Here is a 26,812-nt window from a genome sequence, read left to right on the forward strand (position 1 = left end):
GCATTGCAATTTTTGGGAAAAGCAGCAGCAAAATCAAGCATTTTTCATTGCAACAATCACAGAAAAAATCCTGGAGGGACTGCAGAGAGCCCAGTTGGTTCTAATGAACGCATCCGACTCTCCCAAAACCAGAAAAGCAATGCTTTGATCTGAGACCAGGATGATGTACAGACAGCTGCTACTCTGTTCACAATCAATTAAACATTGATTTATTTTGTAGATTCATACTGCATGCATCTTTGCCAATTCATTCTCTAGAGCTGTACTGGAGCTGTACATCAGCATGGTATCACGGCCTCTATATGTGGCTGTTAGGAACACTAGTAAATATTAGCTAATGCAGACCAAGCTTAGAAATAAATCAGAGGTGGATTTTTAAAAGAACACAAGCATATTGCAATACCTGACAACCTGTGCCCTGCCCTGCCAATGCCTATGTTTTGGGAATTTATTTAAAGAATAATAGATCATAACCCCGTTTCACATGTCTGGCTTGGTCTTCAAAATACTGGCTCAGTTGAAAGCCGGGCCTGGTTTTCTGTCATTGCCACTTTTGCCATGGTGGCCATTTAGTAAAAAAAAAAAAATGTAAAAAGTATATACAATTTGCTAATCTCAGTACTACAGTACATAATAAGGCAGATTCCGTGGCCCACAATTGCTCAACTGAGGAAGCGACTCGGTACAGGCACGCTAGAAGTGAGCGCACGTCGCACGATATTTCGAGTATTTTTTTTATGCCTCCGCCAGCCACAGCCATGGCCGGAAGCATGTTTTCAGGTTGTACGTACATCTGTGTAATGCTTAAAATTTGTTAATACTGGGTTGAATGTCACCCGAAGAGTTAAGTACAGAGTGCAGTGCACATGAGGGCACATGTCCACTTGAACCAAGGCTCCCCTTTGTGTTCTTTTAAAAATCCTTAAAATGCCAAAATTGAGTGATATTCCTCTTTAGGAATAAAGTCATACAATGCCCTCATCAAGCTGATGTCTAATTTTTTGTTTGTTTTTGTCATCTTGTTTCTTCTGCTATGGTCAGAACGATAGCTACATTAGCCATGTGGGTCTCCTTTAAATTCATTGGCTTGTTTTAGGATATGTGATGACACGAGCACTATTGGGCTGTGCACCAACAAGTAGAACGCAGTTGACATGAAAATGTCATGAAAGTGCCAAATGATTCCATTCGGTTACCAAATAGCAGTCACCGACTTGTAGTGTGCTGAGAAGCATTCCCCAGCTATTCTTCACCAGGAACGAGTAACATGGACACAAATTCAAACTATACAAAAAGAAACTCTTTGTGGCTGAGGGTGCATAGCATGTACGAAAGGTGTGTTATTTCGGCTTCATAATAGGATTTAGTGTTTTATAATGTCAGTTATATTTTAGGTCTCCACCCATTCATGAACTGCATGAGTTTCTTGACTTGCAGTTTGGTTAGCTTGAAGTCCTCTGACAGGATGTCCTCGGTGAGCTGCAGGAGGAGAGTCCCATCGATCTTCTCAGACACAAAGAGAGAAACTATGTCATCCGGCAGGCCGATGAACTTTAGAGATCTGGACACCTCTTCAATAGAAAGACCGGACAGATTGGAAGGGGGGCGCCACTGTGCCATGGGAGCAAAGGACGGGCCTTTAGGAGATAGCGGGTAAGAGATTGAAAATACCTCTTTTGTGCCCTGCTCATGTTGACTGAGTGGGCGTTTTAAGCTTCCTTGCTTTCTGTCACAGATTGATACAGATGGCAAATCGCCAACTCTGGTCACCGCATTTGATTTTGGCGTTCTCGGCGGTAAGATGGGGCAAGATAGACTCTGCTTAGTGTTAGATTCTTCTATTGGCTTGTCTCTATACATTTCTAACGTGTAACTTGAAGACTTGGTGCAAAACTGATTCATAGAGGCTTTCTGCGATCGGAAGTCATTACTTCCGTGCGTGTGTTCTCGCCCATCAAAGTCAAGGAGGCTGGATGTGCAGGTTTTTGGGGTGCTCGGAGATCTCTTTCGGGGGTAACTGTAGTAACTCCGAGAGCCGGCCGGTAGGAACCCGTCCATGCCTTGCGACTCTCCGCTGAAGTTATTTGGCCAAGACAACCTGGAGGACATCCCGTCTGATGGCAGGCAAGCGCGGGGCGAACTGCTCTGCGGCTCGCTGGCGTCGTCTTTAGCCCAGGTACAAGGATAACACACATGGCTCTGCTCCTCCTTCTCAGCTGCCTCGCTTTCACATCCTCCGCTACAGGTAGAAAAACAGAAGATTGTGTTTAGATAAAGCCCAGTTTTACTCTTAGCCCAGTTTACTACTTTGCTAAGAGTAAAGCTTACTATGTAGATTTGCCTGAACCTAATGTTATGGTTTGAATTAAATACTTGGCATGTTTTTGTTCACTAACTGGTTTACTTTCCAGTTGGCTTGGCACTGCATTCAGTGTAATAAAAGTCAATGCCAAACAATTTCATCAGCATTACAAATGTTTTCCCCTATCCAAAAGCTTCCCCCAAAGTTTCAGTTCAATCCACTGCCTTAATTGGCAAAATGTATCCTATATCTTACCTTATAGCTCCAAATGTCTCCCAAGTGCAACTTGAACTTTCTCGCTAACTTACAGTATCTCTTTAATCCATAGTTTCTACCAATTTGACTCTGACTGTGTTGAAGCCTTTGTTAACATTAGGGACATGGGTGAAAATACTTCAACAAACACTGAACAACACTGATATGAGCGGTAGATTATCTGCCTACCAACACGAGGGTCGCAGGTTTGCGTACAGGCACGATTGGCTGTGTCTGCGGGTGGGAAGCCGGATTAAGGGTAAAAAAAACACTGGTATGACATGGTCAGGTGCACCTAAGCCACGGGGATCTCGACTGCCTATATCCATAGATTTAAAAAATAATAATAATAAAAACTCTTGATGGAGGCTTTCAGATTACTTTTGACATCTGTTGAAAGTCAATAGAGTAAGCACAACCTCATATTAAAATACTGACGAGAACTTCACTGGGCAGATGAACAGGAGACTTGCAGGAAAAAAATACTTTGATTCTTTAGAATTATAAAGTGTGCATAGAACAGGCTTTAATGCTACAACCAGGGATGTATTACCGAAAGGGTCTACCGGGCCCAAGAGCTCAGGGGGCCCATAACCCAGAGCCTCTTCACAGGGCCACTGCGTCTCTTGCCCAGGCCTGTGATGAACTGATCCCTTACACCACTGATATGGTATTCAAAATAGTTGTCCAAGTCTAGCTGAGGATAAAACCCACCGATCTTGTTTCCATACTTTATATCTCTCTTCCACTCTTTTCCTCGTTATCTCTCTCATGATTAAAGTCCTAAATTCCCACATCACCCTGCTGTAAATTACGCATGTTAAATACATTTTTTTAAACCTGTGGTGCAAAAGAAAAGGTGAGAGGAGGTAGGAAGGAGAGGGTGGTAGTAAAGGCAAGTATGAACAGACCGTGGAGAGTTTCAAGCAGAAGAGTTGAATTTAAAAAGAGGAAGGGTGGATGAGAAGAAGTAACAAAGAAAGGAGATCCTTCAAGAAATTAGTTGTGACACTTTATTGCCTCTTCTCCTTCCTCTATCTGCTTCTTATCATCCTCAGGATATTATGACACACACTGCCTGCGTGCACAGATAGCACATGGACACACACACACACACACACACACACACACACACACACAGTCTCAAGAGTCTCCATATCGTAGTTTCAGTTGGCTAGGTCTCACCCTGGCACACAACCAGGCAGTAAGACAAATCAACCCAGAAACTGTCTGACTGTGTCTTAATGGTCACCTTGTATACAGTAGTAGTGACAAGGCATTACACCGGAAGTCGAATGGTTAAATAAGATTGCTTAATGTAGGGGAGAGCAGGGCATGTGGTCACACTTTTCACTCATTGGTGTATTTCTTACTGGTGCCTTACTACTGAGAAACAATATTTTTTGGGAACACTTTATAATAACTGTACGCTGCGAAACACTAAATAGGTTACTTAGTTATTCAATATACCGTACTGATGCGGATATTCCTTTCTTTACTTTGAGTCTCTTTTAGTGCAGCACCAGTTTCTTCAACTGGTGGGGGGATGTGTGGGGATGTTACAGTATTTAGGGCCCCAACCCTATATTTTTTGACAAAATGTTCCATAAGTTTATGGACAATTAGAGGGTTATTGTGCTTTTAGCTTTAAATGAGTGTCCCTGCACTGTAAATCCTGTGTTAGATACAGGTGAGTTTCTTTCTTTCTTTCAGCCTGGTCACTATTCCAGTATGAAGTGGCCCCAATTCTTACATGTTGTGGAGACCTGAAGAATAATAGGAGAGGGTTGGACTTGGAGAACGGGTGTCTTGCTGCCGTGGCTTGGACATGATGGGCACTGTGGGCATCTGCTTGGAACTTCGGGGAGGAATTGGTGGGGCATTCAGAAGACGGCATTCTTCCTTCACCTAGAAAGAAATCATCTGGCTTTGAAATTGATAGTGTCACCTGATCAGAGTTAAGCAAGTTGAATTTCTCCAGTCAGTTTTTCTACCTGTATAACAGTTGGTGTTCTATTTCAAAGTTCTAACAATTGCTGTAGCGTTGCACATCATCTGATTCTGCACAAAAAATATTGCATTGATAAGAACCGAAGGCTAAAAGCTTGTTCCACTGTAACATCATGGCTGTTGTAAAAAAAGCAGAAGAGCTTTGTTTCTTGCCTTCAATACTGTTTGTCTGTGCTACAGCTGGTGTAACGTTAGCTTAGCTGCAAGCCGCCTTATTGCTTACAGCTCAACAACCGGCCAACGAATGTCAAAGCTGATAGGCTTATTGGAAAGAGCGTGACTTGATATGGTTAACAAGCAAAGGTTTTGGTCACTCAGTCTGTGGCGTTTTGAGCCCGTTAAAGTGGTTACAGCCTGTGGGCTGAGCTAACATAGCTAACAGATAGTTAACATGCTAGCTTGTCCTCAGTCAGAATTGAATTGACATGACGTATCACTATAGCGTTCCATTTTAGCAAGAGCGTCTTCTTTTTTACTTTGAGCACAAAAGTAGGTTATTTGTCAAAAAATATTTGGCAAACAGTTTGGCTACCGTAATCAACATGGTCGGGGCAGGACTCAGAAATATGGAGTAGGATGAATCAGCGTGACGTCACTTGCCACCCAGAAATGCGGAACCTCGCGGCAGTTAACTAGTATGAGTTGGGCCAAACAAACGTTAATATCACAAAAACTATACATCACATTTCTTATATTTTGACATTCTGAGTGAGAGCAGAATTAGCTCAAGAGTTTGATGTATAATATATGCATGTCGTCTTAATGTTGTGTGAACAGTTTTTAAAATGTAAACAGGGTCAGCCGGTTAGAGTCAGATGCTCAAACTCAGGCTCCATAGGGTTCCATTGCTGTTGCCACCCAGTGATGCGGTTTGTTTACCAAAATGAGGGGGGCTTTAAAGGATGGGTTTTCCGTGGGGAATATGAATATATATTAAATCTCACGCCCCTAAGGTTTTCGAATCCGTTGAAATTCTTGAAATTGGAGCTTCACTCACAGAGATATCAAGCATCTCTCACATATTTTTTGGGCCAGCCGACGCGTTTCGCGTCATCTGGCCTAAGTCCGCCTTGCGGAAGTCGTGCACCTATGAACTACAACTGTTGTTGGCCATGGTCCCGCCTCTAGAGGTCCTCCACGCCCCTTCAGAGGCCTTGACAAAAACCAAAAGGCAGCCATCTTTCCAACCGCCTAGCCTGCTGTAGCTAATATTAGCTTCCCATAGTTCCTTGCAAAGAGACCATTATCTCGGGAACGGAAGCACTAATCGACACGGGACTGGCGGCATTGGAAAGCTCGTCAAATTTTACATCTAGTAGTAGGTGGGTTGAAGTAACGAAATCAACGCTGAGCAATGTACCCGTTTTTACACATTTTTACAGAAAATAGTTACAACATCAGATGCGCGTAACTCCTACGAAAATGCCTTAAATTGCATGAATTTTTTTTTATGAAGACATCTCCCGACATATATACTACCGTTTACATTTGGTGCAATTTGGAGGCAATTTTATTTTCGATTTATTTCTTGTTCTTTGTATATTTTATTGTCGAAGCCTTCTTCTTCTTCTTCTTTGAGTTTTATGGCGGTTGGCAAACATATATGTGCATTACCGCCACCTACTGGAGTTTGATATCAGCCAAATGCCTGAGGGGTGGGCATAAAAACGAAGGCCACGCGAGCCCAGTGCATTGTGGGAAATGTAGTATTTCGAGTCCCCGCACCCGCACCTCCCCCCCACCACCCCCCCCCCACACACAGAGTGGATTTCGGTTGATATCTCTGTGAGTAAACCTCCAATTTCAAAAATTTCAACGGATTCGAAAACCTTAGGGGCGTGAGATTTAATATATATTCATATTCCCCACGGAAAACCCATCCTTTAAGGGGGTACAATGCACTAGAGCTGCAAGGATTAATCGATTAGTTGTCAACTATTATATTAATTGCCAACTATTTTGATAATCGATTAACCAGTTTGAGTAAAGTAAAAGAAAAAAGTCAAAATTATTTGATTCCAGCTTGTTAAATGTGAATATTTTCTGGTTTCTTTACTCCTCTATGACAGTAAACTGAATATCTTTGGGTTGTGGACTAAAACAAGACATTTGAGGGTGTCATCCTGGCCTTTGGGAATAACTGACCGTCATTTTTACCAGTTGCTGATGTTTTATAGACCAAACAACCAATCGATTAATCGAGAAAATAATCTTCAGATTAATAGACAATGAAAACAATGGTTAGTTGCAGCCCTACAGTGCACAATGCAAGAGTAATGCGTAATACTCACAGCTTCAGACTTGGGTGGGACGGGGGGCGGAGAAAGAGAAATATCAGAGCTAGCCATTGGACTGAGAGGACAGGTGGGCGGGTATAACTGTGCTGCCATCGTACCGCCGCCACCATTGTTGATTCCTCGTATTCCGTCGCTCACGGAGGGTTTGGGGACGCGACCCCTCAAGTGATCCAACCACAGCTCCTCATAGGGAATGTCCGGCTTGAGGAGGGAGGGCTGTTGGCCGGTGCTGTCGTATTGGGTGTCTGGGGCATCTGACGGGAGGCTGTCTGACGGCAGGAGAGCCCAGTCTCCGCACAGCGTCACGCAGCCCTGCAGGTTGACCTCGCTGTTACCGTGCAGGTTGTTGCCGTACACACACACGGACAGCCGGTGGAAGGACTGGGTGAGTTCGTCGCGGGCGTACGTTAAAGAGCTGGGCACCTGCAGGTAGAGATGAAATGGTATATAAAGTCCATATCATGATTATAGTGAGCAAAATGAGCACGGTTATCAGCATTACCGCAGTATTGTTAAGATCCGCTGACATTTTTTCAAAAGGTACTACAGAAAGCACCCACTGAAAGCATTGCACCATGTTTTATATTGAAAACCACAAATAAAATTAGCAGCACTATGCACTTTTCGTTTGCATAAACATTCAAATAAAATAGACAATAGGATTTGATGTGTATTACACAGTGTATATATATATATATATATACATATGTGTGTGTGTGTGTGTGTGTGTGTGTGTATATATATATATATATATACACACATACATAGATATATATATATACTGTATATATACATATATTCGTATATATACAATACACACACACACACACACACACATATATAATGTATGTATTGTTCATTTGCCTCGGGGTGGGTGCGAGGGAGGGGGGAGGTTAGACAGGCGCGCGAGGGGGTGGGAGGAGAGATTGTAGTACCAGTATTATTTCTAAAAGTCCCTTGGTGGTGTGCACATTTCCAGCATTGTTTTGTGATACTCTCCAGGGCAGCTCCCAAGCTCTGGAACTCTCTCCCCCCAGACATTAGAGAATCAGACTCCCTCACTGTCTTTCAATCCCGCCTCAAAACCCATCTCTTCTCCTCTGCCTTCTCCTAGATCCCCCTGCCTATCCCTGTGTGCCTGTGTCGTGTTTGTCCATTGTCTGTTGCACTTACGCCGTCCCCGCCCCTTTAGTGTTTCTTTAAAGCGTCTTTGAAGTCTAGAAAAGCGCTATAAAAAACTAAGGGGTTGTCCTACAACCCAGGTTTTATGAGTGAAGCGAGGCTCCCACCTATTGCCATCTCTGCGTGGTACACGCTATCGAATGCTCTTACCTTTTATTACTTTAAAAGCGTCCTTTCCAACCATCCATTAGACCGTTGACAGGATGCAGACTGGACCCTTGGAAAATCCGGGGCGATCCTGACGGTCTCATGGTCTCCGATCCAATAGCAGGAGTAGAGGCGGGCACAAGCCCTCACGCCTGGAATTGGACCGGGAAAACACCACTCACCCGGCATTCGGCCACAACCAGACAGACTGGCAGCAAGGCACCTGAGGTGGGAGCCTCGCTTCACTCATAAAACCTGGGTTGTAGGACAACCCCTTAGTTTTATTTCGTTGAAGCTCGGCTCCCACCTATTGCCACCTTACAACCGACCTTGCTGCAAAGGAGCACCTAAGTGCCCGACCTTGCGACTCTCGATCGAAAAATGGGCCGTCACGGCTTATAGCGCATGGGAACCCGATAAGGATTGGGGAGCAGTCAGCGAGGCAACTAGTCCGCGGAGGCAGACAGAACCGCATGAGCGAATGTCGCACCTCCCACATCCAGACTATAAAACCTCACAAAGGTATGGTGAGTCGACCATGACGCGGCTGTGCACATATCTTCCACCGTCACACCGCGCAACAGCGCCCAGGAAGAAGCCACGCCCCGAGTAGAGTGGGCCTTAATTCCTTCCGGTGGAACCTTCCCAGCGGCAGAATAGGCCAAGTTAATGGCCTCCACTATCCAGTGCGATAGACGCTGTTTGGACAACGGCTTGCCCAGAGCCTTAGCCCCATGGCACACCAGAAGCTGGTTAGACGTACGCAAAGTACGCGTCTTGGCCACATAGGCACGGAGCGCCTGCACGGGGCAGAGCGACCGAAGTCTCCTCTCTTCCGCCGAAGAAGAGGCGGAAGGCTCAAACGCGACCAGGTCTATGGTCATGGACCTGAAGCCAGCCCCAATACACTTAGGCTGATAAGCAGGGTTCGGGCGGAGCGTGGCCCTGCGCCCATCGTTAGAGAACACCATGCACGATTGTTGCACTGACAGGGCAATCAAGTCTCCCACTCTCTTGCCGGAAGACAAAGCGAGAAGCAATGCCGTCTTCAGCGAGAGGTGTTTCAGGTCGGCAGCGTCGAGTGGTTCAAACGGAGGCCTCGAGAGGCCATCCAAGACCGTGACCAAGTCCCACTTGGGAAAGATGTTCCTTGTCTGGGGGCGAAGCTTGCGCACACCCGTCATGAAACGAGAGACCAAAGACAGGCCTCCCACTGTCTTGCCCTCGATGTCCATGTGGCAGGCCGAGATGGCGGCCGGAAGAGATCGACGCTGGCTCGCCCGAACTTGGCCCAGATCTGGTCCACCACCTGTGGGTGGAGAACCCATTCTGAGTTGCGCGGGTTGCCCCGCGATAGCAGGTCCGCGCCCAGGTTGAGGTGGCCCCGAATGTGTGCCGCCGACAGGGACAGCAGGTGGAGACGGGCCCACTCGTGGATGACCGTAGCCAGCTGGTTCAGAGCCAGCGACCGGACACCGCCCTGGCGGTTGATGTACGCCACTGTTGCGGTGTTGTCCGACCGTATCAGCACATGGTGACCCATGATCTGATGTTGGAAGTGCCAAAGAGCGAGGCGAACTGCCTCCAGCTCTAGTACGTTTATGTGGCGAAGCTGTTGGGCTTGCCATCGCCCGTTTGCAGCCTGGCCTTCGAAGACCGCGCCCCAGCCCCAAAGGGAGGCGTCGGTCCGAATCACTCGCCTGAGTGGGACCGGACCCAGTCTGGCGCCCTCTGAGAGCCAACAGCGGTCCGTCCACACTTCCAAGGCTTGGCGAGTGCGGTCCGACAGCGTAAGGACGCGGGACCGATGTATCGCTGGGTCCAAGCGATGACCGAGGAACCACCTTTGGAAGGGGCGCATGTGCAGCAGCCCCAGAGGAATTGCCGCGGTCGCCGCGGCCATAAGGCCCAGTAGCACGGAGCACTGGTGAACGGAGATCGTGCGTGCGTGACGCCGAGTCTCCGCTGTCCTCCGAAGGTTGTCCAGCCTCTCCGGAGAGAGGCGGGCGCGCATTGAAAGGGAGTTCTAGCTCCAGACCCAGGAAGGTCATGACCTGTTGAGGCACAAGGGCGCTCTTGCGCCAGTTTATAAGGAACCCCAAGGCCTGGAGGTGGGAAGTCAGCACCTCGGTGTGTGCGGACACCATCTCGCTCGAGCTCGCCGCTATCAGGGCGTCGTCGAGGTAGACGTAAACGCGGATCCCCATCTCTCGGAGGGGAGCCAGCGCTGTGTTGACGCAGACTGTGAAAGTCCTGGGACTTAGAGACAGGCCGAAGGGGAGTACGCAGTACTCGTAGGAGACTCCCTGAAAGGAGAACCGGAGGTACCTCCTGTGCCTTTCCACGATGGAAACGTGGAAGAAGGCGTCCTTTAGGTCGACTGACGTGAAGAAGTCCCCGGGTCTGATCGCTCTGAACAGTGTGGGGAGCGTCAACATGCGGAAGGGAAGCTTCCTGAGCAGGGGGTTTAGCCGCCTGAGGTCGAGGATGGGCCGTAAGGACCCGTCCTTCTTGGGCACCAGGAAGTACCTGTGGTAGAACCCGGACTGCCTGTCCTTGTCCGGCACTGGCCCTTTGCCAGAAGCGAGGAGACTTCCTCGCCGAGGACAGCCATGGAGTCCGCATCCACCAGGTCTGAGACAGGGATGCCCGTGAAAGCCGGCGGGGGGGGCCGCGAACTGCAGCGCGTAGCCCTTCTCCAGCGTTCGCAGCACCCACGGTGTGGGTCTGCACAGCCTCTTCCACAGGGGGAGGCTGTTTGCCAGGGCAGGTCTGGTGCCCTGTGTTGGGGTTACCCTTGGCACATGATCCTGAGGCGCCACGGCACACGGCCCCAGCAGGACGTCCCCAGGGGGGGTGCGTCCCGGAGGCCGTGGCAGCATGGCGTGCAGCCCCGGCAGGACCAGCCCATAGGAGCTGCGTCCCGGAGGCCGCGGCGAGTCGTCGCCCATGGTGTGCGGCCCCAGCAGGACCAGCCCGGGGGGGCTGCATCCCAGGGGCCGCAGGAGGTTGTTGCCCGGCTGGTGCGACGACAGCTGTGGGGGGGGAATAGCAGGGGGGCCTGCAGATGGTGAGGTGCCCTCCGAGCACCTCGCAGCTTTCGCTGGCAAGGGACACGTACTGAGCAAGGCTCTCTTCGGCACTCGACAACACTGTGGGACGCCAGGTCCTGGCAGCCTCCCCCCCGGGGGACCGCTAGGTACGCGGCGGGCCTCGGGGCCCGGTCGCGGTGGCCGACTTGTCAGGGTTACGGCGGGAGCCCCTGCTGCGGCGGGTGCGGCTTCCTCGACCCGCGCCAGTCCAGGCTGGCTGGGGAGGTGTTGGCCCCGCGTTCCTTGGGGCATTCGAGCTGTTCCTGTCTGCGTTGGCTGGGGGACCGGACCACCCCTGGGGTTGCCTGTCCCGTGGACGGCGTGCAGGGCTGCCGTGGGTCGTCGTTGAACGACCTCGGCCAGGGGGTGGCCTCGCTGTGTGATGGGTCGCCCCGGTCTTGCGCGGCAGGACTCTGCCGACCGCCTCCGTGTCCTCACGCCGCCTCTGGGCCCTGCTGGTGAGGTCCGCCATTGAACCGAAGAGCCCGGTAGGGCAAACGGGCGCGTTGAGGAGGTCCGTCCTCTCATGGCCACGCAGGCTGGTGAGCTGCAGCCAGAGGTGACGCAAGGCGGCCACCGAAGATCCCATGACCCTCCCTGAGTCCTCCGACACACACTCCAGCATCTTGAAGACGTAGTCGGAGACCCGGCGTAGCTCAGTGAACATTTCAGGCTCGGGGGCTGCTTGGACCTGGTCTACCAGGAAGCAATGATACTTCAGCAGGAAGGCCATGGTGTTGGCCATGGAGGCCGCCTGGCCTGCCGCCAGATAGGACTTTTCCAGGAGCGAAGCAGTCTCCCTGCAGGCTGGGGAGGGGAGCAAGGGCTTCCCTTCCTTCTTCTGGCCTGGGAGCAGGTGGTCCGCCACCGCCTTCTCCAGTGGGGGGGGGATGTTCATAGCCTGATTGGGCCCCTTCCACAACGCTAGACCAGCACTTAAAGCGTCGGATGGGGGCCTCAGAGGAGTAGGGTTTGGTCCAGGATCGCTGAACCCTACGCTGCACGTCGGGGCAGAAGGGCAGGCTGCCCCGTAGCGGCGTCTCAACGGCGCGGAAGTGGGAGGCGGTGAACATGTCCTTCTCGACGGTAGGGGGCGTAGGCCAGTCCCAGTCGAGGGCGGAAACAGCCCTGGCCACGACCTCCCTGAACTCCCTCTGGTAGATCTCAGAGGAGATGTCGTCAGGAGGGGGGAGCCCCCCGGGGTGAGCCCTTTCTGGGTTACCCGGGCCGGCCAGCAGGGAGGCCTCATCATCCCGTTTTGGGTGGATCTCGAGGAAGTCATCCCAGGGTCCCCCGCCTCCGGCCATCTTGGCGGAAAGGCGAGCCCATTCCGAGACACGGGAGTTAGCCGCACCTTCACCCGACCTGGGGGAGGGGGGCAGGGAACAGCGGGAACCATGTGGGGAACGCAGGTGGGGACCGCGCTGTGAACCCGTCTTGTGCTGTGAACCCGCTGGGAAACTGTGCCGGGTATACTGCTCGCACTGCCGTGATCCCGGCGGGAAGTCACGCTGGGAACCTACCTGGTAGCTGTGCTGTGAACCCGACCGAGAACCGCGTTGGGAAATCCGCGTGTCATGCCGCGGGCGCTTCGGCGGGGAGCACTGTTGGGAACCTACCTTTTTTCTTTGGTAGCTGTGCTGCGAACCCGACCGGGAACCCCGCGCATCTTGCCGTGGGCGCTTCAGCGGGCAGCGCTGCTGGGAACCCTCCTTGTGGCCATGCTGTGAAACCCAACGAGACGCACGTGGGGAGCTCCCCTGGGAGCACTGCTGGGAACCCTCCTTGTGGCCGTGCTGTGAACCCAAACGAGAAGCACGTGGGGAGCTCTCCTGGGAGCTGTGCTGGGAGCCCTCCCGAGAGTTGTCAACGTGCTGCTGTCCGAGAGGCAGCGGGGTGTCGGAGGTAGCAGGCCCAGAGGTAGTCTGACTCTGGCTGGGCTCAGCTGCAGCAGCAACGCCGCCAGCGTGGCCTCTGAAGAAGTCTGCCCTGTATTTTTGAGTGCTACGAGGCATCTCAGTACAGGCGAGGCAAAACTCCGGATCTCCGAGGCAGCTATCTGCGTGGGCCTGTCCCAGGCATTCAACACACAGTGTGTGCGAGTCCTTGGCTGATAGCCACGCGCCACACTTGGGGTCCGCACAGCGCTTCGCCTTGTTAACACTAGCCATCCTGTTAGAACACGCGGTAGTGACAGGCGAAACAACGTTAACGTTAAATGTATCCTCTTCTTTTTCGCCTTGTGGGTAACACTGAAGCAAGCGAGTTAACACAAACCACTGAACGTGGCAGACCGAGCGCGCGTAGGCGGCAGGCTATTTTAGCGGGTCTTAACTCTAGCAAGCTAGTCGGCAATGGTGCCGACTAATACCTGTAACCAACACAAGAACGAGACTAAGCTACAAAACACGTGACGCTAGTAGCGGAGAGTTATCTCTACGTGAGGTTAGCTTAGACAGAGCAATTCAAATAGCAAGCATACAACGACACTCGGACCGGCTTGTTCTTAGAAGCCGCCGACACGTGAAAAAAAGCACTTAGCTTTGTCGCCTCCAACTTTCACCGCCCAGGCGAAGGTAACCTTCCAGACCGGAAAATCAACGACCGAGGTTCCCGTCCGCTACGCCGATGTACGGGGAGCAGTTGAAGTGAAAGTGGTCGGGCAAGCTAACGCTAATCTGGAGCAATAATTCACACGTCTGTCCGTGGTCGAATGCAGGTAAGAGTGGTGTTTTCCCGGTCCAATTCCAGGCGTGAGGGCTTGTGCCTGCCTCTACTCCTGCTATTGGATTGGAGACCATGAGACCGTCAGGATCGCCCCGGATTTTCCAAGGGTCCAGTCTGCATCCTGTCAACGGTCTAATGGATGGTTGGAAAGGACACTTTTAAAGTAATAAAAGGTAAGAGCATTCGATAGCGTGTACCACGCAGAGATGGCAATAGGTGGGAGCCGAGCTTCAACGAAATAAAACCCATGTTTATTATTATTATTTGCTTTGCACATGCATCAATAAAACATTAGAAAACAATAGGATTTGGTGCAATTTTAATATTTGAATCGACAAGCTTACACCGCTCTGTGCAGCAGCAATAATCGCATTAATCAAACCTACACGGTTTTAATGATAATGAAAATTTGAAACGGTAACAGTCACCAATTTTATCATGGTTTATCGTTAAACACGTAATCGTTTCATCCCTACCTGCATGTGCGCGGGACACCCGTTGGTGCTGCTGCTGCTGCCTGCACTGCTCCCGCTACAGCTGCCATTGCCGCTGCTTTTTTTGGGGCTTTTCCCATCCACATCGTTCCAGTCAATCCGCACGTCCCGGACGGCGCGGGAATAGTCGTCTATGTCGAACTGCTCTTGGCAGAAGGTGAACCAGCGGTGCACCATGGTGTCTAGCCACAGCTCACCCTGCAGGAGTCCCTCTGGAAGAATGAATCTGGGCATGGCCATGTGGAAAGGGAAATGAACCGGGATGATTTTGTTGCTTCGCAGGACGCAGCAGACCACCACCGTCTTGGTCTGGATATTGACAAATTTGTAGCGGTGACCCTCGCGGATGAGGTGCAGGTCATGCTGGTTGCGGGGCGGGCTGGTGGGGACCGTGACATTGACCGGGAGCCGTGTTTTCTCCACGATGTTGCGGATGGTGTGCTCGCCCTCTTGCATCTGCAGCTCCAGTGGGCTGCAGGTGCTGAAGCGGCCTTTGCACTGGAAGGGCAGGCTGATGCTCTCGTTGGTGCGGTGATTCATGCAGATCAGGCAGGGCATCTTGCCTCTGCCCATCTTGCTGATGGAGTTCAGCTTCCCGATCTTTTTGAAGATGGTGTTAAACCGCGACTTCTCTTTGGAGGTCTTGGTGTAGAGGATCTCGGCCTGGCCCATTAATGTCAGTTCGTCGCCAGTGCTTAGTGTGATGTTGTAAACTTCTGTGTCTTCATTGCATTCCCCTGAAGCCATCTGTGAAAAGAACATAACAGCCTAAGTAGAAAATCTTATTCTTACTTATTTTAGTGACAATTTCTCTGCCTTATGATTTTGAAAATAAAAAGCCATGTAATCTTGACACAAACCAGACCCACATTCGATTCAAGCATTTTTCTAACCTCCCTTGGTAGCTGTAGATTGCAACGTAGCATTTGTTTTAGTACATCATTCTTTTAACATTTGACTTCTACCACACTGGATTTACAAAAGCAGATGTTTAAGTTTGAATTCTACTGCAGTGACAAAGACCATGGCAGGATGACTCAGATTCAAAGTGTACTCTTCTAGCCTGCTCATCAGTGAGCACACTAGTAGATCTACTCGTTACAGACAAAATGGGAACAAGGATCTCTCACTGGGGAAAATCACTTGTTTCACAAACTCTCCATTAGTAAAAGTGCTTCGTTGTTTACATCTACTCACAAAGCTATGTAAATTGAGAAAGCATTCAAGCAGAAAAGGCTAATATACTGTAATTTAGCATTCTAGATGGGGGTGGGTGGGGGCACGGTGGCGCAGTGGTAGCGCTGTGTCATTACCTGAATTGCGTTTCTCCACTTTACACGGCAACAGCATTATCAAGAATTCTAGTCTGGGTCCTGTTTTGATTTTTTTGCGTTTTTATCCCCCAATAACGCCGTCGCCGTGTGAAAGGAAGGCACTAATGGCTCATTTCCACCACATATAACAGCACAGTACAGCTCCACTCTATCTGGTATTACTCGGCTCTACTTGATATAGACTCTGTTTCCATAGCAAGTTTACTTGCCTCCGCCCACACCTGGTCGTCATAGCGACCGCATATCTGCCCTCCGCCCATTGCCGAAGTAGGCTATAAGTATAACGTTAAAATGAAATCAATACACGGAACTTTTAAACTGATTATGAAATACTGGTGCCTCTAAATGACCTACAGTGTACATGGGCAAATGTGACAATCGGCTAGGAGAATGGATATCACTTTGTTGTTACTCAAACTCACATGCATGTACTGCGCGGGGACGGGAGAGGCGCTACAAGGAGAACCCCAGCGGCAGCTCAACAGGCAAGACCGCGGCTTCGCCTGCGGCCTAGCGGAGCCAACTACAAAGGGCTTCCCGAGGAGCGCATGTTAAAGCTGAGCAAGGAGATCGACTTTATTTCACCAGCGCCGAAGGCAGCAACACAAAAGACTGATGGAAATAACATAACAGAAGAAAAGGTAAGCCCCCACTAAACTTGTATGCAGCGCTGCATTGACAGTCAGTAGGATAGACAGTAAACACGATTCTGCCTGACCAATCAATCGTCTACAATGTTTTCACATCACCGTATGAACCCGGGTTCGCAGAATAGAACCCCGACGAGGCAGGTACTAAAAGTAGCACGACTCAGCCACAAATCAAACCGGGCTGGGCCGGTTTTTAACGGTGGAATGAGAGCATTTATCGAGTGGAGCGGAGCGGGACCGCGTTACTACCTGCGGTGGAATTGGGCCATAAGGCCGTTTTATGCGGGGAGCGTCGCCGTGTAAACAGGGCCTAAATGAATCTCTGCAAAACTGTTTACAGTTTTCGGATATGTGTGAGAGCATGTGCAAAAATTAGCATTGTTTTGCGGTGAAGTTCTCTTTTAACCTCCTTGAGAGCTGCTAGTTGCCTAATAAGGCAGTTCCCAAACCATATCAGAGTTGGGGGTATGTTGTAACCCTCCCCCCCCCTCCCCTCCCCCAGAAGTGCTCAGTACATCTGGAGAAGTTAAACCAATATACGGTATCCATTGGCAGAAAAGGTATTCAATATTGATACTACACATACCCACAGTTTAAAGACATACCTTAACATTGAAAGTGATTTCTTCCATGACGTACACCCTTTCAGGAAACGCTTTGGCCACCTCCTCCACGCTGTTGAAGTACTGCACAGGCTCCTTCACATCTCGGTCCTGCTCCAGTAACTTAAACTGACCTGAGGCAGCAAAAGACAAAGCTGTCAATATACCAGTATATATATATATATTATATATATAAATTTGCAAATGTGGACTCTGTTTCTCTGTCTGTTTCAAGAATTTTGGCTGGCCGCCTGGCCACAGACAGCGATGGCATTTTACGTGCGATCGGGCTGAAATTTTCAGGGGGTGTAAAGAGCACCCGTGCGGGTGACCTGACGGGCAGATTAATTGCCCTAAGGCTGAGGCTATAGTTCAGTTATGATGTCATCAGTGATGATGGAACCGGATTTTCTTATTATAGGTGATTGCCCTAATTACCTAATGATGTAATCTCATCAGTGACGATGTTATGTCGGTCTGAGGCTATATAAGATGTCAGTCTGAAACCATATACAAGAAAAAATGAGCGGCCGAGCCTAGGCATAGAGCACGCTATGCCTAGTTCTTCTACAATCTCCAATTGTGTTAAGTTTAACAATTCATCAATTTGCTGGGGACCTCCTGGAACCCCTCGTGGTCCCCAGACCCCACATTGAGAACCACTGTTATTCTGTATAAACAAACATGACTTAAGCTGCACCATGTGGTCATAAAACAAAAGCTAAGATAGCGAAGCAGGCAGAGAGACCTTAAATAGAACATCTCTGAGGAAACGTAGCAAAGTGGACAAGTATGGGTCAGCCCCGCCCCCACATTAGAGGAACATACTGAAAACGCTTTCTAAATGTGGATCGTCTGACGTCTGTCATTTAGAGATGCTGTGGTTTTAAACCAGATTACGACAAACGCGTGCATTCTGTGCAAATTGTGCCTTAAGGTTGCAGCTGCACCCCAATGTAATTAAGTAGTAATTACTTCTCACAATAACAGCTATGTTTCAAAGTTAAATGCTACCAGCATTGTCTATTACTGCAGCACAATGGATTGTGGATTTGTGGTTGTAGTTCACTGTCACATTCTGCACTGGAATAAATTGTAATTTTGACCATCACCTTCATAGTGCACTGGGATCATGGCATGTGGATGCGTATCACCTTCATAGTGCACACATAGTGCAATTTTTTTTTACTAACTTAACTTTACCACTATTCCTTCAGAAGTTGTAGTTGTCATAGACTGTGTTGCATGGTTGATCACTCTATTGCTGACAAAAATGTGTTATTGTAAGTCGCTTTGGATAAAAGCGTCTGCCAAATGATGTAATGTAATGTAATGTAATGCACTGGGATCATGGCATGTGGATGTGTCTCACCTTCATAGTGAACAGTGATCATGGCATGTGGATGTCTCTCACCTTCATAGTGAACAGGGATCATGGCATGTGGATGTGTCTCACCTTCATAGTGAACAGGGATCATGGCATGTGGATGCATCTCACCTTCATAGTGAACAGGGATCATGGCATGTGGATGTGTCTCACCTTCATAGTGAACAGTGATCATGGCATGTGGATGTCTCTCACCTTCATAGTGAACAGGGATCATGGCATGTGGATGTGTCTCACCTTCATAGTGAACAGGGATCATGGCATGTGGATGTCTCTCACCTTCATAGTGAACAGGGATCATGGCATGTGGATGCGTCTCACCTTCATAGTGAACAGGGATCATGGCATGTGGATGCATCTCACCTTCATAGTGAACAGTGATCATGGCATGTGGATGTCTCTCACCTTCATAGTGAACAGGGATCATGGCATGTGGATGTGTCTCACCTTCATAGTGAACAGGGATCATGGCATGTGGATGTGTCTCACCTTCATAGTGAACAGGGATCATGGCATGTGGATGCGTCTCACCTTCATAGTGAACAGGGATCATGGCATGTGGATGTCTCTCACCTTCATAGTGAACAGGGATCATGGCATGTGGATGTGTCTCACCTTCATAGTGAACAGGGATCATGGCATGTGGATGTCTCTCACCTTCATAGTGAACAGGGATCATGGCATGTGGATGTCTCTCACCTTCATAGTGAACAGGGATCATGGCATGTGGATGTGTCTCACCTTCATAGTGAACAGGGATCATGGCATGTGGATGCGTCTCACCTTCATAGTGAACAGTGATCATGGCATGTGGATGTCTCTCACCTTCATAGTGAACAGGGATCATGGCATGTGGATGTGTCTCACCTTCATAGTGAACAGGGATCATGGCATGTGGATGTCTCTCACCTTCATAGTGAACAGTGATCATGGCATGTGGATGTGTCTCACCTTCATAGTGCAATGGGATCATTGCATGTGGATGTCTCTCACCTTCATAGTGAACAGGGATCATGGCATGTGGATGCGTCTCACCTTCATAGTGAACAGGGATCATGGCATGTGGATGCGTCTCACCTTCATAGTGAACAGTGATCATGGCATGTGGATGTGTCTCACCTTCATAGTGAACAGGGATCATGGCATGTGGATGCGTCTCACCTTCATAGTGAACAGTGATCATGGCATGTGGATGCGTCTCACCTTCATAGTGAACAGGGATCATGGCATGTGGATGCGTCTCACCTTCATAGTGAACAGTGATCATGGCATGTGGATGCGTCTCACCTTCATAGTGAACAGTGATCATGGCATGTGGATGTGTCTCACCTTCATAGTGAACAGTGATCATGGCATGTGGATGTGTCTCACCTTCATAGTGAACAGGGATCATGGCATGTGGATGCGTCTCACCTTCATAGTGAACAGTGATCATGGCATGTGGATGCGTCTCACCTTCATAGTGAACAGTGATCATGGCATGTGGATGCGTCTCACCTTCATAGTGAACAGTGATCATGGCATGTGGATGCGTCTCACCTTCATAGTGAACAGGGATCATGGCATGTGGATGCGTCTCACCTTCATAGTGAACAGGGATCATGGCATGTGGATGCGTCTCACCTTCATAGTGAACAGTGATCATGGCATGTGGATGCATCTCACCTTCATAGTGAACAGGGATCATGGCATGTGGATGCGTCTCACCTTCATAGTGAACAGGGATCATGGCATGTGGATGCGTCTCACCTTCATAGTGAACAGGGATCATGGCATGTGGATGCGTCTCACCTTCATAGTGAACAGTGATCATGGCATGTGGATGCGTCTCACCTTCATAGTGAACAGGGATCATGGCATGTGGATGCGTCTCACCTTCATAGTGAACAGGGATCATGGCATGTGGATGCGTCTCACCTTCATAGTGAACAGGGATCATGGCATGTGGATGCGTCTCACCTTCATAGTGAACAGTGATCATGGCATGTGGATGCGTCTCACCTTCATAGTGAACAGGGATCATGGCATGTGGATGCGTCTCACCTTCATAGTGAACAGTGATCATGGCATGTGGATGCGTCTCACCTTCATAGTGAACAGGGATCATGGCATGTGGATGCGTCTCACCTTCATAGTGAACAGGGATCATGGCATGTGGATGCGTCTCACCTTCATAGTGAACAGTGATCATGGCATGTGGATGCGTCTCACCTTCATAGTGAACAGGGATCATGGCATGTGGATGCGTCTCACCTTCATAGTGAACAGGGATCATGGCATGTGGATGCGTCTCACCTTCATAGTGAACAGTGATCATGGCATGTGGATGCATCTCACCTTCATAGTGAACAGGGATCATGGCATGTGGATGCATCTCACCTTCATAGTGAACAGGGATCATGGCATGTGGATGCATCTCACCTTCATAGTGAACAGGGATCATGGCATGTGGATGCGTCTCACCTTCATAGTGAACAGGGATCATGGCATGTGGATGCGTCTCACCTTCATAGTGCACTGGGATCTCTATTTTGGGGCCAATGACGTAGTGTCCCTCCTCCAGACTGTGAGCAGTAATGGTCGTCCACTGACGGCAGGAATGGAGTAAGAGGTAGTCGTTGTCTCGAAGCCCTTCAACCAACTCACCTACAGCAATGCAAACAAAACCACATACTGTATCAACCAACTGACCTACAGCAACGCAAGTCCCTCCCAGTTTGGGAACCACTGCCTTTCAGGCTAGGACATAATGTTACAATTACATGTAACGTATCATTTTGCCCAGGACTTTTGACTATGGTAAAAAAAAATACATGACACTGACGAAGATCCGTATCGGATCGAAACTGTTTGTCTCTAATGTTGTCCACGGGAACTGTGTCGCAAGCCTTTTTCTAGAAAAAAAAAGAATACCCCACATAAATAATGTATTGAGGATGCTGATTGCTCTGATAAATTTCTTTTTACCCTTTAGATGTCCGTAGAATGTGCAGCATGTATACCGAGTGGGCTTTTATATACCAAAATTAGTGTAAATTGTGGATCTACCAGATCAGAAATAGGAGGTTATTATCAAAAACTTTGATGGATCACCTTTAATACTTTGAAGGGCACTTGGGATTTTTTTTGCCTTTATTTTAGCAGAATAATCTCATCAAGATTAGGTAGGACTCTTGTTTTCAACGGAGAACTGGCCTAGAAAGCAATATCTAAGAAATAATAAATTTGAGGCAAAATAATTAGTGAAAATCGGTTTATATATGTTGTTTTCGTTTACTCTGTGTCCTGAGGTACCATTTGGTGCAAAATGTTAGGACTGATTCACAGCACAAAGGAGCAGCCTCAACCAAAACAGGAAGAGGATGCCTCACTCTACTTGTTGGAAGTATTATATTATCTCATATTATATTATTATTTTACCTTTATTTATTCAGGGGAGTCTCACTGAGAGCAATGCTCTCTTTTTCAAGAGTGCCATATTCACATTCATACCTAGAAGCTGACCAGTATGGCCACTGAGTAGAGCCATATGAAATCAGTTTTATTTTTTTCCAAATTCCATTTTATTTTTTCCCAAATTCAGTTTTTTCTGTTTTAATTTTTCTGAATTCTGTGTTTCGCTTTTTACGCTCATTTTACCATCAGAAATAGTGTCTAATATGTGGGGATGAATAAATGTCCACAATTTAATAAGATATAACAATCAATTTACACAACAATGCACTATTTTTAACAAGTGCTTCAAGTCAGAAATACAGTAGATGACTGTACAAAACATTCTATATACATTTTTTGTTTGTAAAGTGCTTTTAAGCTTCTCGTTGTGTGCTTCAAGTAAAGAAAAAAACAACTGTGAACAAAACATTCACTTCAAACATCAGAAAATGCTTAAAATATAATTTTATTTTGAAAGTTATAACAGGAAGTGGTGGTGTTTATATTTGCTAACCTGAAATGGGTCAATGTGAGTCTACTAGAGCAGAGGTTCTCAAATGTTTTTCAGCCAAGGACCCCTTACAAGATAGAAAATATACCGGGGACCCCCTCATTCTGATTTGTGATTTTGGGCTAAGCTTAATTGTTTCCACGGTAACGTGCTTGACTTTTAATTTGATAGGTTTGTTATTAGAATGTAATCCATGAACCATTTTAGATTTAAAGCATAAACTATTTTCGTTGAACTATGAAGATTTTGCAAAAATATATATATATATATATATATTTTTTTTTTATTACATTACATTTACATTACGTCATTTGGCAGACACTTTTGTTTTGTCCAAAGCGACTTACAATATCACAATTTGTCAACAGTACAGAAAACCACTATGCAACACAATCAATGACAGCCAAGATATGTTGATAGACTAGCACCATGTAGGAAGTAGTTTGAGAAGGAATAATTAACATTTTATTTTTTACTTGAAAACTTTTCGCGGACCCCCTGGCAAAGTGCCACGGACCCCTGGGGGTCCGCGGACCCCCATTTGAGAACCACTGTACTAGAGAAAGGAGTTGTGTAAAAACGGCATGTGTCAAGTGAATAATACACTGCCACAAAGGAAACTTTTCCAGCTGACTAGGAAGGCAAGTAACATCAACAACACTGATAACTGCGTCTACAAAGTATTTCAACAGTCAGTCAATTGAGCTAACGTGATTAAGACCGTCTGCAAGTAGTTATGCTAATGTTTTAAACCAGGGGTGGTTGTGGGCCGCATACAGAAAAATATAAGGAGTCACGGGCCAAACAATATTAAGCATGGCAGTTTTCGCGCCCAAAAAATTGGACCAGAAAACCCTTGCGTGCGATCAAAAATTTAATTTCTAGCTAAATAAATATATGACACATCGTTTAAAATGTAAACGAACAGAATTAAATTTAATGTTTAATTGGGAAGGTCTAATGAGGCAGACTCCTTCACAGCTGACATCTAACGCTAACGTTATGTAGGCTTAGGCTACTTCACGCACACTTCAGACAGGGTTGACATGTCCATATTATTGTCTCTGCACATGTTATCACCGATGCAATTGCGGGGAATGCACAGAATGCACTTGTTAATGCGTTCGTTAACTATAGTTACTTACTGCAGATGAGTCCACTGTAAGGGCAGACAGCTGCATGTGTGGAAGAGAGGGAGAGTGTGTGACGTCACCTTATTATTAACATTATAATATTGAACTTCAGCCCAATTATGGCAAATCCTGCAGTATTTCACGTTTTACAGTAGATTCCATTTTATTCCGCGATTCTGTTAAGCGGATTTCATATGGCTCTACCACTGAGCAGCACCACTGGAGCGGTTGGGGTTAAGGGCCTTGCTCAAGGGCACTTCAGTGGTGGTAATGAGGGAGGGGCAAGCACTGTCTTTTCACTTTCTCCACGCAGATTTATCCTGCTGGTCCCGGGGATTGAACAGACAACCTTCCGGTCAAAAGCTTGCTTCTCTAACCATTGGGCCACCACTGCCCCTTATATTATATTATATTATATTATATTATATTATATTATATTATATTTATATAAAACAAATACAGAGACAGCTGTGCAGCACCAAGTGTTACTGTAGTAAGTTGATACTACAGTGAGTCCTGGAATAATGAGGACACATCATTCATTCATTGTATTATCAAGAAGAATAGACCCACTCTACTGCAGGTTAGCAGTCTTTCACTAGACTACAACAGTGGGTGAGCAAGCATCCCTCAAAACTTGCTGAGAGTGTTATTTCCATTACCCAAGAACCTTGGAGTGATCCTTGACAATCAGCTGTCCAACTCAGCCTACATCGCAGCAACTGCCCGCTCCTGTAGGTTCTCTCTGTACAACATCCACAAAACAAAATCTGTCCGTTTCTCACAAGGGAAGCAACACAACTCCTGGTCCAGGCACTTGTCATCTCTCGCCTGCACTGGGCTACCTGCTGCAGCCATCCGACCGCTTCAGCTCATTCAGAACACTGCAGCCCGTTTGGTGTTCAACCAACCAAAATTCTCTCATGTCACTCCCCTCTTTCGTGACCTTCACTGGCTTCCCATCTCGGCTCGCATCAAATTCAAGACATTGGTACTGCCCTACAGGGCAGTCCACACATGTCAGCCCCTACGTATCTGCAGTCCATGGTCAAGTTCCAAACTTCTCATCGCTCCCTCCGCTGCTCCACCCGTCCAGATCGCCTCGCTCCTCCACCGCTACGTGGGCTCAAAAGTCGCCCGTCCCGATCGCGACTCTTCTCGTCCCTGGCCCCTCAATGGTGGAATGAGCTCCCAATCTTTCGGCGGAGACTAAAAACTCACCTTTTCAGGCTACACCTGGGCCCTTCTTGAACGAACATCTTTTAATTAAAAAAAAAAAAGACTACTAATGCTACATGTTACTTATTCCTTCTCAAACTACTTCCTACATGGTGCTACTCTAGTCTATCAAAATATCTTAGCTGTCATTGATTGTGTTGCATAGTGGTTTTCTGTAGGCCTACTGTTGACAAATTGTGATATTGTAAGTCGCTTTGGACAAAAGCGTCTGCTAAATGATGTAATGAAATGTAAATATAATGTACCCAATATCATCATTCTTGGATAAAAATTTGGGGTCGACCTCCCACTATCCAATCAGAGAAAAGTTGACATTTTCTGGGAAACAGGAGGTCAGATCGCAATGTCTCTAAGACTATATGTACCCCCCCCCCCCCAGTGCTGTTAAAATGATACTGCTGCATGAAACAACCGTTTAAAAGCAGTCTTTCTACAGCCTGTGCTGAATTTACAGAAGGGTGTGTTTGATCTCACTATCATGGTGCACCGCTTGCACGCGGCGAGCAAACGCATGCAGTCACATGGAGACGGCGGCTCAGTCAGTGATCAACGCAAATCCAGCGCACCTGGGAAGCAAAACATGTCATGAAATACTCAAACTCCCAAGGTTCCTGTGGGCACTAGGAAGCTTCTCCTCTCCTAAATACAGCACAGGCTGTGGAAAGACTGCTTTTAAACGGTTGTTTCACGCAGCAGTATCACAGCACCGGCTAAATTACTGGCTTCCGTAGGAGGACTATCATATCTTCGGATCTGCAATCGGACGTCGGAGATGGGTAGGAGAGCCTTTCCCCATTATTGCCTATGAGAACGCTATGTGACCCTAAAGGCCCAATTATACTCCATTTTCATCCGTAAATAAGGGCGTCCGTTTCAAACGGTGTAATCGTCACTGCCCACATACTTCCATGCGTCTTTCACGTTGGTATTATTTTAAGAAATACATCCACCAGTGGGCAGTAGAGAGTCAAATGTATGAGTGTGTGTGTGGTTTTGCTCCGTTTCATATGTATCCGTAAGCTTTCAGATGACGGACAGAAAACGGACGAAATGAACGCAGAGAAACGGACAGGCTCTGTCCGTCTCCGTCTTTAACGTTGAGTATAATTGGGCCTTAATACTACACGAGTGTATATATTATACACAAAGTACAGTAGTAGGGTCACGTTGGGGCTACTGCTACAACTGTCACTTGTAGCTCTGCTGTTGTATTCCCCACACGCACCTTTATAACATACGCACACATTTTAAAGGCTCTATGTTTTGCACCACAGAACAATATCTTAACGGTAATCCTTTGTTGTGTCCTGCTATGCTATTGGAAAATTTCCAATAAGTTTCCATTGGAAATGTTTTATTCTCTCTTCTTTTACTTACAATTTGTTGATTTATTTTTGATTCTGAAAGCAAGGGAATGTTTCATTCTTACATTCTGAGCTTTTGCAATTCATTCATGACAAACTTCTACTTTGTTCTCTGCAGTGTGTTGTGAGAGTTTTACAATGGAATGTGCTTAAAATAACCCCTGTCTCTAGCTTGAACTACTTGGCTGCAGCGTGTAGGACATAGGGGCATTTTGTGGGACACGCACGCACGCACGCGCGCGCGCGCGCGCACGCACGCACACACACACACACACACACACACACACACACACACACACACACACACACACCAACCACTAGCCCCTTCCCTGAAAGCGGCTAACTAACCACATACCAAAGTAATACACATTAATGAGCCTTGTTTTTGTTGTAAAGCAACAAGATGACATGTCGACTGCAGTCACTTTCCTGAGTCAAAGGGCTTCGCTTACGTTAGAAGCTGTGCTAGCATTAAACTAGCCAGTTGTAGCTTGAGGACTTGTGCTAACGCTAAATGAGTTCCTTACCGTTGTCCAGCTTGACTATTTGCGGCAGCCGATAAGCACCGACAAGTTGATCCAATGGCAAAGACGTCGTACTCCATGTAACATCCTTCAAGTTGTTGTACAACATTGCTCCGAGGTCCATATT

At 47.7% G+C, this 26,812-nt stretch overlaps 1 protein-coding gene across 1 annotated transcript; it reads right to left on the minus strand.

Moving 5' to 3' along the window:
* Positions 1-769: 769 nt before the first annotated feature.
* Positions 770-26,812, minus strand: garem (GRB2 associated, regulator of MAPK1). The gene is made up of 7 exons (XM_083632108.1): positions 26,689-26,812; positions 20,985-21,125; positions 17,096-17,226; positions 14,489-15,253; positions 6,859-7,287; positions 4,311-4,465; positions 770-2,239 (listed from the first exon to the last, which is right to left on the minus strand). The coding sequence occupies exons 1-7, from the start codon at positions 26,807-26,809 to the stop codon at positions 1,384-1,386; spliced, it is 2,598 nt and encodes an 865-aa protein (XP_083488234.1). The 5' UTR covers positions 26,810-26,812; the 3' UTR covers positions 770-1,383.

Source organism: Poromitra crassiceps, assembly GCF_964638095.1.
Source record: "Poromitra crassiceps genome assembly, chromosome: 2".
In the NCBI taxonomy this organism is placed as follows: Eukaryota; Metazoa; Chordata; class Actinopteri; order Beryciformes; family Melamphaidae; genus Poromitra; species Poromitra crassiceps.

Coding starts and splice junctions, on each gene's coding strand:
- garem (XM_083632108.1), bottom strand. CDS start 26,809: ATGGACCTCGGAGCAATGTTGTACAACAACTTGAAGGATGTTACATGG. Junction 15,254..17,095: donor AAATCACTTTCAATGTTAAG/GTATGTCTTTAA, acceptor TTCTTTTCACAG/ATGGCTTCAGGGGAATGCAA. Junction 4,466..6,858: donor TCCCACCCAAGTCTGAAGCT/GTGAGTATTACG, acceptor ATTTCTTTCTAG/GTGAAGGAAGAATGCCGTCT.